The sequence below is a fragment of the Struthio camelus genome, chromosome Z, assembly GCF_040807025.1.
Source record: "Struthio camelus isolate bStrCam1 chromosome Z, bStrCam1.hap1, whole genome shotgun sequence".
Lineage (NCBI taxonomy): Eukaryota > Metazoa > Chordata > Aves > Struthioniformes > Struthionidae > Struthio > Struthio camelus.
Window position 1 is genome coordinate 43,998,440 of NC_090982.1, and position 16,575 is coordinate 44,015,014.

A 16,575-nucleotide genomic window follows, 5' to 3' on the forward strand; every position below is an offset into this window, starting at 1 on the left:
GAAAGTTTCTACTCATTTCTGCTAAATATCAACAATTTTCATTTTTTTCTATGAGTAAGAACATCTGTATCAGTGAAAAAGGAGGAGAAGAGGTTCAGATTCAGTCCAGGAAAACACAGGTTACCATTATTCAGAAAGGGCAATAGAAGGGCAACGTTTATTTACAGAAGGGATACTCTTAAGTTTTCCAGCACCAAAGCACAAACTTCCCAGTGGACACATTCCTCCTACCCAGTAAGAATCATCTCTGAAGAAATACCAGGCTGTGACAGAATACCCAAGAGAAGGGATTAAGGGCATTTTACGAGAAACCTTAGAGAATTTGGGCTTTAATTCTTTGTTCTGAGTGATATAAGAAAGTGCCAGTAAAACTTCGGAATGCACATTTAGAAAGCATTTCCATCCCCAGCAGTACGAGAGAGAGAGACAGCAATGTCTACTTCCCAGTAAAGGTAATACAACTTAAGCTTTACCATGCAAACTGTTATCCAAAAGTTTCTTAACTTCCACCTGATTATTAATTTAACAATGAATTCCATTAGAGAAGGGTGGAATGGAATAATCAGTTATCTAGAAACAACAGTTCTAATAATGTTGTATTGTGCTGTTTTAATTATGTAAAATACCATGAAGTAACAAACTGTTTATGCATGAAGTGGGTAATTTATACATTATAATGATAATTGGATGATGTTGTCTTCTTAGCTCTTTCCTCTTCCACCTCTTCAAACGTGTATTCCTCAACTGGAGCAATAGTCAGAGAAATACCTGATCTAGGCTGGGATAATGACGAGTTATATTTTTCCTACTGGCCTTCCAAACAAAGGACACTATTTGAAGAACTGAATCAACAACCACACAAGCCTAGAGAAAGAGTAATGAGTACTTCGTAATCCCTCAAATGTGACGTTTTTAACAATATTACAAGCATGACAACAATAAACCAAAAGGAGATTACACAGATTTGGAGTTGTCACCATACTTAAGTCCAACATCATTATTGTTGCTTACTTGATTTTGTTCGGGGGGAGGGAGGTGAAGGCAGTATGGCTTGTAGATTTTTTCCTCTTTTCTGTAAATGATAATGTAAGCTAAGAGTCATCATTTAAAACTACCTGGTTTCCATCTGATTTTATTGTGGTCTTAACATAACTCACATTAATAAATATAATAGCAATTCCTGCTTAACTCTGAGAGTTAAACAGAACAACGAATCCACTGCAATCACTGAAAAACAATTTGAAAAAAAAAAAAACCACCCACACATTTTCACATTTCAGATATTTCACAGGACCAGGCAGCATCCAAACAGTGATTCTGGTCTAAATACTGTAGCCACACCATTCTGGAGACTTTGACCTGTCAAACGCTGGGCAGGTTTCTTCGGAAGATTTAAAATAACTAATTAAATAAATAAATGAAATCTGTTTTGCTAACCGGTTAAGAACGCATAGAAGACCATGCCGGAAAGGCTGCAGGCGCGAGGAGGCGGCGGCGGGAGCACTGCCCGGCTGCGTGGCGGGGGAGCTGGCGGGGAGCTGGGGGAGCCCCCGGGGCCGGGCCCCGCCGCCGCACGGCACGCGGAGCTGTCTGCGGTGCTGAACGGGGAGGCGGCGGGCAAGACCCCGCGCACCCGGCAGGCGCAAGGGGCCGCCGCTCCTCCACTGCTTAGCAACTACAGTCTAACCAGTAAATAAATAAATAAATAAAGATAAAAATAAAAACACCGCAAGCCCATTTGTCTCGCATCCATGTAACGCTCTTGCGAAGAAGCTCTGTAAGTCTGACGAAACCTCCTTTCCAAAACAGGACGTTGGGCACCTCTGGGACAGGCTAACTCCTAGTCCGGTTTAACTGACCATTTGCTGTCAAAGCAGAACGCACAGGCAAGGTCATTTAAACAGAAAGATTACAGTCACCTTCTATGCCATTAGGCACTGCCATAGGCTCGCTTGCAGCATGGCTCTTCAGCCTTCCTACCAAGAAATCAATGGAACAGACTACTGAAAAAAATGAAGAAGCTGATTTCGGTTAGCGGGTATTTTAGGTTGCCAGGTGCTTCTAAATATTAAATCTGCAAGTGGTAGTAATTGCTACACTTTCGTCTTACTCCCCAACATATTTTGGTTCATGTTTCATAGAAGAAATTGTTTTTTTCTTTTGGCAAGTTTGCTTCTATCAGACTGTAAAACATACGACACTGCAAGCAGAGCGTGCTGATGCTCTCCTGTTCCATACAACACAATGTGCTCTCTCAGTGAATTCCTGCTAATTTACACTATACTTACTGGTTAAGTCTAAGTACCTTCCAGAGAAAAATCAAAAGGAATGACCAGATTTGAACAGGATTAACAAATAGCTGGTACACAGTCCTCCAGGACACAACCAACCATCTGCGGGCATGATTCTACAGACTTCCTTCACGGAAGACTCCACTGCACTTAGAGGGCAATTTGTCTGAATTAAAGACTAGAGAAATTGACCCTAGAAGAATCCCTTCAGAAAAAAGGCAGCTTTTAAGATTATTTAAAAAAACATTATGGGGCTTATACACTTTTTTTTTTCTTTTAAACCTGGAGGAAGTTCTGCACATTTCTAAGCTAAAGCATTTTGGAGGTACCTCTTTTCTGCAGATTTCAGCTGTAGCATAAGTTCATCACCAAAGACAGATGTAAATGTTGCTCTGCATGTTTTTCATCTTATTTTTTAAGAAGTGGATGTGTACAAACATATTGTGCCTAAATTAAAAAGTTATCAGATACCTAATAGCTAGAGGTGGTACAATGCTCTTTCCTTCCAATAGTCTCCTTGAAAAGAGAACTTCCCTTTCATTTTCAAAATGAATAAGAGCCCCTTGGAGTTCCAGCTTACTCTGGCCCCTGCCACGATCATTGCAGTCCACAGTGTCTTTCAGACAAAAACATAGGGTATGACTGTTTTACAAACAGGTATGCTTGTTGTATGTTGCTATAACCTGCAGTTTTGAAAACTACATTAACCTTGATTAAGTCATGCAATTGAATAACTTCTCCATGAAGTCTCATGCATGAGGAAGTTCTTTAATATGATCAATACAAAAAAAAAAAATCAAAGAAATGCAACTGAGTTTTTTTAAAAAGATTGTCTTTTCTGATCCATAACAAATCTCTGAAAGACTATAATATACTCTGAATATAAATGCTGGAGTAACTTACTGTAAGCTGATGTGTACAGAGACCCATAACTGCTTAGTTACCTTGTATATGATTTCATATTTAAAGTCTCTGGAAAATGCATAAAATAATCCAAATTCTTACAGAGCTTGTTTTTTCAGCTTTGTTCTTAGCTCCTCAAGCACCACTTACAGTAAGCTACACTGGAGAAGGCAGCTCCCACACTGCAGCAGCTACCTTTATTTATTTTTCCACAAATACAGAAACCTCTTCATCAGTATTCCACTAGTTTCTAGTGATATTCTTTTACAGTAATACTTATTTATTGAGTACAATAAGGTCAAGCAGTTGTCCATCTTTGATACTAATGCAAAGAAACTGGGTTCTGTGCCAGAAATAGAAGTTTTGCATGTGTAAAGACCGCAGGGCAAGATCCAATTTGGCAAACAGTTCAGTAACATAATACTTTAACATTAGTCTAGGTAGAATACTAGGGTACCTTTTCACATAAGAACTGCTATGGTACTGATTTGCATAGAAGGAGGGAAGTGTACAATTCTTAATTTCTCTTTTTTCTTAATCGGTACAACTGAAAAAGTCGTCTTTGCCCTTGAAAACTGTCATTCCAGCCAGCATCCCAAGGTCTCTCCAAAGAGAAATAGCAAAAGCACCAACATATCTATGGATAAGATATTTTTCACTCCAAAACTTTGAAAACTGTTACACGGTTCAATTTAGCTAAAATCACAAATTTCCATCTCTTGATCAAAGACAATCAGAAGTCAGGAAAGCTGAATGCAGGATAGATAATATCTGTTAGACTTGTTCTATGGCTTTGATCATTACGTGCCCCCTACCTTTAGCCCTACCCATCTTGACAGTTTTCCTCTGTCACCTCCTCTGGAGGTTTCCACTGTGGTTGCAGTTTCTGTTGCACTAAATAAAACAAGGTCAACATAAGTGTTCCCCATCTCTTCAAATATTTTCCTAGAGCATGCTAGTTTCTGAGAAAGCATAACGAAGATTACATACCCAGAAGTTAGCGAAGTCTTTTCCCTGACAATTAAGCCTGTCATCCACAGGAAACACACAACATAAGATTTAGCTATTGGGAAATAAAAGACCGTTGCTCTATAACTGCTACAGAAAACAAAAGGTATGTTAGAGACAAAGCGTGTTATAACCTCGGGACAAACTGATCCTACAGCATAATTGCAGGTAACAGCTCCTGGCAGGCAAAGCTTCCTGGCACGCATATGTCATGTAGCCTATCATATTTCTCCCCAGGGCTGAAATACGTTCACTGAACTTTGGGAAACACTAAGTGACTGTTTTTGTTTTCGTTTTCTGAACCCGCGGGAAGCACAAAGTACTTATGACAGCAACAGCTTCAGAAAAACTGACTCTGCAATTGCTGCTACGGCAACCCCCAGTAATTCACAAAGCAAAGCATTACCTGGATTTCCCTTGCGTGGTACACGATAATGAGGCCGAGCAGGATAATCGTGGAGAGGCTAATAAGGCATTTCAGAGCGAGGGAATACAGCGACTCCTGCAAAGGGAAGACACGGGTGTCCCTCAGAGACCCGCGAGTACCGGGCTGCCCCATGCTGGGGACACCTCACGGTAGCAGCCCAGGCCAGGGACAGGGGGTCGCCTTGCCTAACAGCAGCCGGGAGAGGGGGGTCGCCCCGGCTATGGCTAGCTGGGGAAGGGGAAGGGGAAGGGGAGTCGCCTCGCCCGGTGCCGAAAGGCCCTAAGCAGCAGCGGGAGGCGGGTGGTACCTTGGTGTAGGCGCCCCAGGACAGCTCAGTCTCGATGACCATGACCACGATGCCGAACATGCCGAAGATGAGCGCGTAGTCGCTGAGGCGCTTGCGCTTCTCGAAGAGCGCCCGGCGGTGCCCCAGCTTGTAGCCGATGTTCTGGTTCTTCTTCTTGCTGGACTTGCTGCCGCCGTTGTTGGGGGCGCCGGGGCCCGGGCCGGGGCCGGCGGGGCCGTAGAGCGCCAGGTTGTTGGAGTTGTTGTGCTCGGGCTTGGACACCACGATTTCTGGGGCGGCAGCGGCGGGGCTGGGGCTGGCGAGCGGTGGCTGGAGGGGCTGCGCCTCGGAGTCCAGCTCGTGGAGGTTCCTGCGGGACGAGCTCAGGTTGCTGAGCGGCCGCATGACGCCGCCGTTGTACCTGCAGCTGCTCATGGCTATTTCGGTGAAGGGGTTGCTCTCCCGGCGCTGCTGCTGCTGGTGGTGATGGTGGTGGTGATGGTGGTGGTGAGCGCTGCCGCTGCTGACACTGCTGCTGGGGCTGGCTGCCTGCTGCTGCTGCTGCAGGCTATGGCACTGGTGGTACTGGGGATACTGGTGGGGCTGCCTGGCCGAGCCGGCATGGCTGGAAGGGGTCAGCTCGCTGACGTTCAGCTGGCTGCCCTGCCGGGAGGAGGCGGCGGAGGAGAGCGGCGACGAGTGCGTCCGGAAGGCGCCCGAGAGGGGCGAAGAGGTGCGGAGCAGCAGGGGCAGGTTATCCCCCGCTGCTGCCGCAGCAGCCCCGTAGTAGGCGCAGTTGTTGCACTGGAGGCATGGGCTGTGCTGCTGCTGCTGCTGCTGCTGGAGGAGACTCTGCTTGTCCTGGCCGAGCGGCGGCGGCGGCTGGCACTGCGGCGGCGGCGGCGGGCGCTGCTGCTGCTGCTGCTGCTGCTCGGCGCAGAAGCCCGGCGGGAACTGCAGCGGGGTTTCCATGCCCGCGCCGTTAAAGCCGCAGGAGGACCAGGCGGTGCTGCGCCCTGCGCAATGCGTTATGGTCGGCAGGGGAGCGTCCTGCTGCCGCCACCGAGGGCCCATCCCGGCTCCCGTAGAATCCAACCGCCGCGTCCGATTGGTCGGGCGGACCAAAACAACGGGCATCACGTCACCTGGAGGGGGGGGGACAAGCCGCAGCGTGAGGCGGCGGGGGCGGGGCGGGGCGGAGCTCGGCCGAGGGGTCCGCCCGCCCGCCCGCCCGCCGGGGATCCCGCCGCCGCCGCGGCTTTCCCGCCCGCCGCCCCGCGGAAACCCGGGGGCTGCCGGGGGCTCCCCGGGGGCGGGGAGGCCGCGCCCGCCCGCTCCCGGCATCGCCCTCCCCGGGCAGGGGCTGCCGCGGCGAGGCGCCCCGCGTGGCCGCTCCGCTCCGCTCCCCTCCCCGGCCCGGCCCGGCCCGGCCGCCGCTCACATCTGCGCTGCCGCCGCCGCCGCCGGAACATGGGCGCCGCGCCGCGCTCCGGAGCTGTCCAGCGCCGCCCCGCCGACCTGCAAGACACCGCGGCGCCGTAAGGGCCCGGCCGCGGCGGGAGGCTGCCGAGGTGCGTCAGCGCGGGGCCGCCCTGCGCCGTCCGCTCACACGCAGTTGGTGCCGATGTTTCTCAGACCTGTAACACAGGGGAGGGTTTCTGTCGGCCGCGCTTTTCCCCGACGGACAGAAACTAGTCCCGGGCAGCTCCACGGGGGCTCAGACCCGCGGCTGGCTCTACAGGGCGGCCTGGAGGTTAGAGACTTAGTCTAGTGGGTTACCAGATGCTTGCCAGAGAGACGGGAGCGCTTGCTCTAAGTCACTGAGCTTCTGCCTGGATCCGGCTTCCTGAAACTCCGGTCCACAGCAGTCTTTGAACTGCTCACCTGCTGCCTTGGGGCCCCCCTTCCCCTTCCTCTTCCTCCCCAAACTCTCACTGAATAATTCGTTCTGGCAGCTCCTTCAGACAGAGCAGTGTCTGAACGGGAGAGGCTCTTATACTGCATTTATTTAAGAAAAGAATCATGAAAAAGGTAAGTGATTGACTTTATTATAGCTATGCCATTCCTGTTGCCTAGCTGAGATTATAAGACATGGCCTTTTTTTTCCCCTCCAGTCAGGCATCACTGTCTCTGCAGACTGAAAAATCAGCTGTAAAATTGCACTCTAATAGCATAGGTCTCTTTACATCTTCAGGTTCTCTCTGATATTAAAGACAAAATTCACCGAGCCTTTCTAGGATAAAAGCCTACACCTGTGTAAGTTCTGTATCTCACACAGCATTCAGTTTCCTTGACACTCTGCAGGCTTGAGGGGCTCGCATTTTCAGTTATTTGGGTGAGGTACTATGACTGACTAAGTTTTTAAAAATGCTCTGCTATAAGATTTCAGTTACTTAATTCTTAGCCAAAACATACCTTTTAAAGCAAGCAAGTATTGCGTATGCACAATCAACCCTCACTAACGCAGTAAACGTTATGATTCAGAAATATAGGTAGATTATTCTCAAAGTGACCAGCAATTAGAATCTCTGAGTACGCTTACACAACGTAGGCTATTCGGAAAAAACACGCATACATAGGGGTGTATATAATATATAGCATCATAATGCCTTCTGATATGCCACAACTGTATTAACAATAAAGTTCTGAATAAAAATTCACTTACACATTCTTTCCTGAATGATAAAGCACTTTCTAAATACATCAGTCTGCACTTTTAAATTATACTAAAGTGCATCTGGATGCTCTCCTTTGCAGTCAGTTCTCCCAAGCATCCAGGACCAAAAACAAAAGGAAGCTTTTAGTTTTAAGAATGAACATGCCGTTTAACACAGTTTCAGACCTTCCATTATCTGTTTGTAAAAAACACGGTGCTATAATTCTGTCTCAGTGGTCCTCTTTTGCCTGTGTTTTCAAACACATACGAATCAGAAAATCTTACAGAAAATATGTTTCGATCACGGTGTATATAAAAGTTCTGCACAAATGTCCTGTCAGAATATATGCTTTACAAAGTTAATTAAAGATTCAGATATGCTTAGCTTTCATCCTTCCTTCTCTGTACATGTCACGTCCTTAATGTTTACTTAAATATACTTTCTTTTAAGTGTTCTTTTTAACACAAGATAAAGTCCTCAGGATCTAGTTCAGCATGAAGGACTAAGAAATCTGTAAATCTGCATGTATTATTTGGAAGTCAACAAGGATTCGTCCTGGAATTTCATCTACTCTGACCATGCAAGGTTTTCATTAGAATTGTGAAAAAAAATTCATCTTTTAAAAATCCTAGTAGACTACAATATGAATACAAGATTGCTGTTGTTTTATATGGGGAAATGACTGCATGTCTACTTCTAATGCATATGTAACAGCTACAAATTCCAGCTTTAATGTATCTACTGCTGATAGCCTATTGATTTGCAGAACTGGGCAAGGACATTGCTGTTACTAGCTTTTGGATATTTCATCTACCTGCTTGATAGTTTCATTATGCCAATAAACAAATGAATGTTCCTGTGTTTAACACAAGAGGTCATACTAATCACACAGCATGTTATAAAACCAATCAGTTAGAGGTTTTATTTCAGTTCCGTTGTACAATTTGGGGTATCTTATCACAGCTTCAAGGTCTAAAGTAAGAACTGGTGACAGTTTGCTTCTTCATAGCTAAAGAGGCAAACCTCCCTCTCTACGACAGTAATAAGTGAGCTGGAATACAAAGATGCTATTTAATCTAACAAACATCCTTCCTGTATTTTTAAAGTTCACTTTTACAAATGAGTGTATTTAATTTCAGAAATAAAGTATCGATGTGAACTGAATTGTTATATTCTTTCATATCACCAAGAAATTAGCATGGGCAGCTTAGAACTGCTAACACTTACTAAGATGGGAATAAGAGGAAACCCCTATGGAACAAATATTATCTCTTTGGGTTTGGGGGCTTTTTATTTTTAGTACCTTTTCATTATACACTGGGTGGAACTACTCTTACTGATTATCTTAGTTCCTGCTGCTGCTTTGCCAAAGAAACTTTACACATATATACTTGCGTTCATTTGTAGAAGAAGTCTGTGAGAGAAGGACAGAGACAATTACTGCAGATTTCATTTGATAATGATTATTAGGGGAGATGGTTGGAAAAGATTTTCTTTTTCTCCAAACCCACTAATTGCAAGAACAAGATAGATTGCGTTGAACAAAGCTATACCAGTAGTGGGACAGAAAGCTCAACAGACATAGGAAAAATTAGATTTCTGAGAACAAAAAAATCCACTATATCTGAAGTGACAGCTAATGGCTAGTCATTTTAAAGTCTCACATAACAACATCCAAAGAAGATACAACACCTACAGGCTACGATAAAAGCTATTAGAAAGCTATTTGGCTCTTATCCTATTGCCCTTACTCATGCCAGACTCCCGTTACAGTCACTGAGAGTTTTGCACTTGTAAAAATGTCCACAGATATAGGAAAAGATAGATAGAAAACAGAAATAAGGAAATACAAAAAAATAAAACAGAATAGAATAGGAAATTCTATTCTATAACAGCATTTTGGCCTCAGAAGCATATCCTGCACAAGACCTAGGAGTTTCTGGAAAGCACTGAAAGAAAAGCAGTCTTGTCCACTTCAAAAAAAGCAAGCAAGCAAGCATGTAGCTGAGCATGTACCCAGAAAGATGCCACTCAGTGAAAGCAGAGTCACGTTAAGAAAAACAGAGCTAACACAGACTGCAATAGGGTATCACAAGACCATTCAGGGGTATCCAGGCAGCAATAAAAATGCTTTGTGAGACAACGCCAAAACGATTGCAGTACGGCTGCCAAGACGATGAGATGAAAACTAACCATGTGAGCCACACGCGCAAGTTACCTTTTTGCATACCATCTGGCAGGGCTTCACCCACCAGATGGCTCTGACATTCACCCCGGCAACTTCTGCCACTTATTTATGCGCTCTAGCTGGAATCCCATCCCTGCTGGCCCTCTGCTGACTTCCAGGACTTTTCATACGGTTCCACAGTTGGGGGGGGGGGGGAAGGAGAGGAAACACCAGATAACCCTGACTCCATGCAGATAATACAACAAGGTATTAGGAGGAGGCATGCTTTACAGTTTCTGCTTTAGATTTCATGCTCTTCCACCAATCTGCACGTTCCTCTGCTCCTCCAGCGTATCACCAGTGAAAAAGCAAATTCCTTTTAGAACAAACCCAGCACGTGTTAAAAAGGGGCATTTAGGACAAGCAAAAAATAAGGGCACCGCATTGGCAGTTTTAAAATTCTGATCCAGATTTTCAAATGTGAGGGTGCTTTTTTTTTTTTTTTTAAAGGGGGTGCAGCTTAAAAAATAAGAACAAAAATCAGAAATGCCGCACACCTTTCTTGCGGTAAACAGGCCCTCTGAAAGGGATGGGGCAGGGGGGTTTAGTTTTTTTGCTGATAAAACTTTTTATTACTAATTAAGCAAAGTTAAAATATTGGATGGGATCTGCAAAACAGCTAGGAAAAGCATTTCTTCCCTTAATTCACTTATCCACCCTTTCTAGAGGTCTTTACAGCATTTGGAGATCAGGCAGACAAAATTTTGCTTTTGGTTTTTTTGTCTTATTATCAGGGGGGTATTATCCTGTCACCCAGGAGGAATTTCTTATCTAGTTAATTGCATCAGCTTCAATACTATTGTGCACAGCCATTGCAGGTGCTCAGCAGGTGATTACTACGTTATTTTTAATTTAACTACCCTTTGACTATTATTATCTCACAGTTTGGTGCAGTTTTGTAACAGAACTTTAACACGGTGCAATCACTGGTATAATAATATCACGTAATATTTCTATTTCAGCCTGTGCAAAAGCAAAGAGAGACTTGGGGTGAGGGAGAGGGTTATCAAGTGCGTGACCCTACTCTTGGCATTACAGAATGCAGCATTTGAAGAATTTTGACCCGTTAGGTCCAGTGAGACAGGGTTTACATCTAAATATAATACCATACCTTGTAAAGTTGGCAGTGCACAAGTTGAAGCTCTTAGCAGCACTCATCCCCATAAAATATGTCATACTTCTGAATCACGTAGCAATTGATTCCAAGTAATTAAGTGTCATTTGCCCGTATTTGGAAAATAAATATTTTTTCCGTTGATACTTTATCATCAGTGCTTTCATTTTACCATCAAAACATAGTTATCATGGATTTGTACCAGCATTGTAGTTGGAAAATTCATCCTAGTATACTTAATAATATGATACCTTATTAAGCTGTAAAACATGAATAACAGACTTTGCTTTTATCAGATGATAAGTATATGGTGTGTATGGTTGATTGCAAATCTTAAATGCACTATATAAAAGGTTCTTATCTCTACAGTCAGTAGCCATCACAAATCAAAATATGTATGAAGAGTAAGTTGCTTCCTTGGTTGTATTTACTGGGGGCTGTTTTATTTGTTCCTACAGTTCTGATGCCCTGAAAGACTCTACAACTTCTACAGAATATTAAAATCCAGGTCACAAGAGTCCATCAGCTTGTTATTATTACCCTCATGGCTAAATCATACCTACAGCCTTTTGAATATATTCATATTATACACAAATGTCATTATATGTTGTGGCCCCATTTGTAGAAATTTTACCTTCAACAAGTTTGCAAAGTTAATATACGCTTGCAGAATAAATGGAAGCAGAGGAAGAGATGAAAGCCAGTGTCCAGTTTTGTGTCATCTGTGGTACCACATTCTATTTGATACAGACTTAATTGTATTTGTGTGGTTGGATTTTTAATTTCTGATATGGCTGACTCGGGGAATGAGTTTGGGGCAGCGGAATGGGGCTACGACTGACAGAAGAGCATCTCACTTCTGCCTTCCTAGTTAGGCAGGTCTGCATCACCTCGTTCTTTCCACTGCCCTCCACCTTATCTCTTTCGACTTGTTGTCCTGCACATAACAGGGTCTTCTTTACCATCCTCCCTACTGCAGAGGTGATAGGGCATTTATTTTTATGGTGACTGACAGCACCTCCAGTTCAAATGATGGAAGACAGGGAAGACTTATGCTGCTCTTCAGCTGTTGTAGGCTATTATAAAAGCAATCTGTGCTACAAGCTGGCTCTGGTTTGAAAAGCCCAGCAACCTAACAACTCTTCAGGGGGATAGTCCTTTCTTATGTAACTAATGGATACAAAAGGTGGGCAAGTAAGGGGGAAAAAATGAGGTATTTCCCCACAAGTGATTTGGCTAGACTTCCACTTATATATGGAAGAGAGGAAAGTCTCAGAAGGCTATAGATAATCTCTTGCCTAGCCTCTGTGTAAGAAAGACTACTGAGGAAATGGGACCAAGCTGCCCGTCTTCCCTGCTAGATCATCTACCAGATCAGGGCAAAGGATCTCATCCAGTCCCTTCTGAAGTACCTACTGACTCCTGTAGGTTTTAATTGCACTTGAGAGATCCAGCAGGAGGAACTGTACGTGCCAGAAGGCTTTATGGAAATTTGTGTTCCCTGAAGTATAATTCTTCTTGCTTCTCTCCTGTATAGCCTATACTTCCATATTACCCAAGCAAAAATTAACTGTGCTATTGAGAAAAAGACTAGATGGTTTTAACAAAAACTAAGTTTAAGGAGAAGGGGATTAACATTCTTCACATAGCCTATAAAATCTTAACCCATTCAAAAAACACTGCCATAGAGCTAAATCTCCTGCATTCCAGCTGGGCAAAAATCATCTCTGAAACACAATACGTTAGACTAAGTAGCTCTTGTATTAACAGAGTGACATTTTAAAATACACGTAACGCTGTAGGCTGCTTTTAAAAAGGTAGGACGACCAGACCATTCCTCAAAGGAAAAACTACCGCTTTTTTCATTCTGTCTACAACTTTACACATTCAAAATACATACTCTGCTAGAGGGACTACATTAGAGAAGCCTGATGCAGAAACAGGAAATATAAGGAAAGTGTGGTTTCTTCACTTCTGACAAGCATTTTGGCTTCTGTATCTTTTTGGAAGGTCAAAATCAAGTTTAAAATGGAAAAGGTCTTCTAGCTTTAATTATGAAGTCTCTGCTGTAACTATTATAAAATATGTCCTAGAAGTTCCTTCTCAGACTAATTTTCCTAGTATTAAAAATGTAACAGTGATCAGGCTGGTCTGAATAAAACTAGTTTGTCTGTCTCACAGAAACTGAATTAGATATCCTCTGGTTAAGAAAGCCACCCATAGGCATGGTAGGAAACCATTTTCTCTTTCATGATTGTTATCACAGAAGAAATACGGTAAATAGGTAAGATACCTCCCTGTACCATCTGGGGAAATTATATGGATGTCAGCAATGTTGAGAGTGACAAGTTGTCAAAATGTCACATACCACTCAGTGATGCACACAGTTGTCCACACCGGTATTCACAAATAATTACACTCGGTACTCTCAGAAGGATGAAGATGTTGTAACATCTACACGTACCTCTGCACACCTCGCTTCTGGGCACCTGACCTCTACTGCAGAATTCAAGACCATGAATTAGCGGGGTTACAAAAGCTAGTATGCAAAGCTTGAGCTATTCAAGAGTATGAACTGAGGATAGGGATGCTTCCTCAAGACCAACATTTAACTGATGATTCTCCTATTCAGCTTTCAGAGCCTTGAACTACCTCCTGATAGGGTAGGTGCGTAAGCATTTTCTTTTAAGCATTATCAACAGTTGTGTTCTCCTCTTAAAACGTAACGTGTTTGGGTATAAAGGTATCAGTATTTCTGCTCCACCTAAACACAGCAGGTAAGAAAATGTGATTTTTCCTTTCCGCCAGCTTGCACAGGCTTAGACACTCACTCCATCGCGGAGAGCAGGACCTAAAAAAATCAAGCTGCAATCTAGCTGGGGGAAGGGACAGCCAATCCCTCCCCTTACTGTTGTTTAGCCGTGAAATATGTGATGATTTGCTGAGTCAGACAGAACAAAAGTACGCCAGACACAACACAAACCTAGCCAAGAACCTGCCGCTCTCTTCGGAATAGGAACTGGAATCCTCTCTTAGGAAATGAAGAGACCCAGTCACAGACCCTCTGCGAGAATGATGCTCAGTACCACTCAGCAAGTTCTTTTTCAACTTCATCAAGCTTTTTTTTTTTTTTTTTTTTATGATTTGTGCTTTATGACAATGTTTTTGCATAACAGACAAAACAAAAATGCTATTTGAAATAAAATATGTACATAATTTTATTTATAATGTATAAAGTGTGGCAGTGATTCAGAAAAAAGTAAATGCCATATTATAAGAGGTTTGGCTATGTTTTTTCATGAAAAGTGCCTAGACTCAATGCCTAGACTATTTTTTCTCTGATTTACCAGAAATTTACTACTTAAACTCCTGCACAAAATTCCCAAAGCAGTATTCCATAGTGACAAGAAGGAAATATCACAATTGTCCGGGTTAAATTTTCTTATTTTCTCTACCCAGAGGCTGTTCTACAGAAGTTAGCTATTTGGTTCTACTTTATTTTTTGATAGCCACAAACAGGACAGCTAATTTACTATTAAACAGTATGACTTTGCAGAAACTACACTTCATTGCCTATTAGATTAATCAGTGCTATTGCATAAACAAAAGCCCTATCAACCAAAATAGGCAAGACTGGAAAGGTATGTGTTGCGGCAATTTCATAAAGCTTGCAAATAGCTATGAGGAGGAGTAAAAGTAACATTGCCAAATATGTTCGCAATGCAAGTTAGAGGAAAGTCACTTTTTCAAATACCTGGTTAAAACTGCAATTCCTCCAAAGCGGGACAACCACGTAGGACATTTTTTCCCTGACAGATACTACATTTTTCAAAGAATCAGTGACTGCTCCCAAGCCGTTTCATGACTGAGATAATTTTTCTCAAATCACGTTGGTAAAACTAAATAAATAAAGCCCAGCACCGTTTTTTCAAATAACTAGCTTATTCATTCAGTAATCCCCGTTCCAACAGTTTTCAGGCTATAGGAGACACAGGTTCCCTTCCGGGCACGAGCAGATTAGAACAGAAGTTTTTCAGTTTCTCCTTCTGAGGCTGTAACGTTTAGCGTTAAACAAAAAAAAAGGCTCCAAGAGTGGTCATGCCTCTGCAATCTGGCAGCTCGGATTTGAAGGTGAACACTATAATTTCCACTCCTGCACCAGTGAATAACTGTCGAGCCTCTACAGAACGGTACCGGAAGGGTGGCGCAAGAATGCCGCTGCTCGGACCGTTTTGTGATGCGCTGTTGGGCAGGATCCCCCAGGCAGAGCAGCACAGGGATTCGGGCTTTGCAGCGCCCTCGGTGACTAGTTTAACAACAGGACTACTGCATAAGGGCGAGAATAATGCCACCTACCTTCAAATTATTTGCTCATATCTTTTCCTTTTCTTACAACACCTAAAAGCTTTTTTTTTTTTAATTGAATAACATTACATGTTGAGAGCTTCTAGTTTAATCATACATGAAAAAGGGCGCTTAAATCTGGTTTGATCTGAACCTAAACTTCCGAATTCTCCTGCTGAAAAATAAATTATTCACACAGTTTTACTCCTTCCAACTTTGCTTGACTCTATTTCAAGTGCAAAGCTTTCATTTCTACAGGCAGCTATTTACACAGACCAAATGCACGTCTCGGGGGACAACCATTCATGTCTTTCTACGCAAGCATCTCTTTGCAGATGTGAACGTCTATTTGGTAGACGCAGTTTGAATGTTTGCTTTCGAAAACTGACCTGAAAGACAGTGGCAGATGTAAATGCAGAATCTAGCTCAGGTTCATAAATCTACAGCAAGTGAAATATGTGAAGCAATAGTAAAAAGGCTTAACAATTCTCAGGGTCATTTTCTGATGAAACATAGCGGCTTATATTTGCAGAAAGGTGGCTGCTGTATGGTAGGCACGAGCTCTGCCAATATATTTCTGACTGCCTTTGCACCTGAAGCTTCAGGACTGCAAGCGGCCTGGGAAGTTAGAGGTACCAAAGCACTAAAAATGAATACGCATGTCTTACACTGGCAGAGGGGTGTGGAGGGGACTCACGCCTACTACGAGGCAAAGCCTGACTTTATATGAAAATGCCCCCTCGTATACTCATAAACAATCTCTTTAACCGGATAAAAGCCACTCAAGTGGATCGGTATGCTCGCTGGTCTCTGACTTGCGATATGAAAGTAATATATGACAGTAGAGCTAGAAAGGAAAATAAGACTGCAGTCACTATGAAAGAATACTGGAACTACAGAGATGAACTATGTGAGGTGGAAAGAATGATAATGAGGGATAAAAAAAGCCACAATTCCAAAATAGATGTGACAGCAGATGTTTAAAAAAATTGGAGACAGGGGAATTGAAAAGTGTAATTACAAGAATGAGAGGTGATGTTTTGGCCAGAAATATAATATGCATACAAAAGGATTTGTCTGAATTCGATGTGCCACCAGCACTGAATTTCTTAAAAAGCAAGAATGTCACTTATTAAATGCCAATGAGAAACTCGGGGAACAGCTGTTATCCATGCAGAATACAAATATCATTTCTGGCATAAGTCCTGAACAGCAAAAGTTGACCTGCTGATGCAAGGCGCTTGCTCTTTTCAAGAACAATCCTACCAGCAAGCTTGTCTTTTTTTTTTTTTTTTTTTTTTATTGTTACAAACTTGAT

General features: G+C 43.2%; 1 protein-coding gene across 2 annotated transcripts in view; it reads right to left on the reverse strand.

Annotated features, from left to right (window-relative positions):
• LOC138060901 (small conductance calcium-activated potassium channel protein 2) overlaps positions 1-16,575 on the reverse strand; it is a 208,769-nt gene that overhangs the window by 69,435 nt on the left and 122,759 nt on the right. Inside the window, exons 2-4 of one of the 2 annotated variants that reach the window (XM_068928203.1) lie at positions 6,357-6,552; positions 4,937-6,060; positions 4,609-4,704 (exon numbers count right to left, since the gene is read on the reverse strand). In XM_068928203.1, coding sequence (XP_068784304.1) covers positions 4,609-4,704; positions 4,937-6,060; positions 6,357-6,387 — 1,251 coding nt within the window. In that variant the 5' untranslated portion in view covers positions 6,388-6,552. Of the gene's footprint in view, positions 1-4,608; positions 4,705-4,936; positions 6,061-6,356; positions 8,663-16,575 lie in introns of those variants that run through there. The other variant, XM_068928204.1, reaches the window with a different exon arrangement.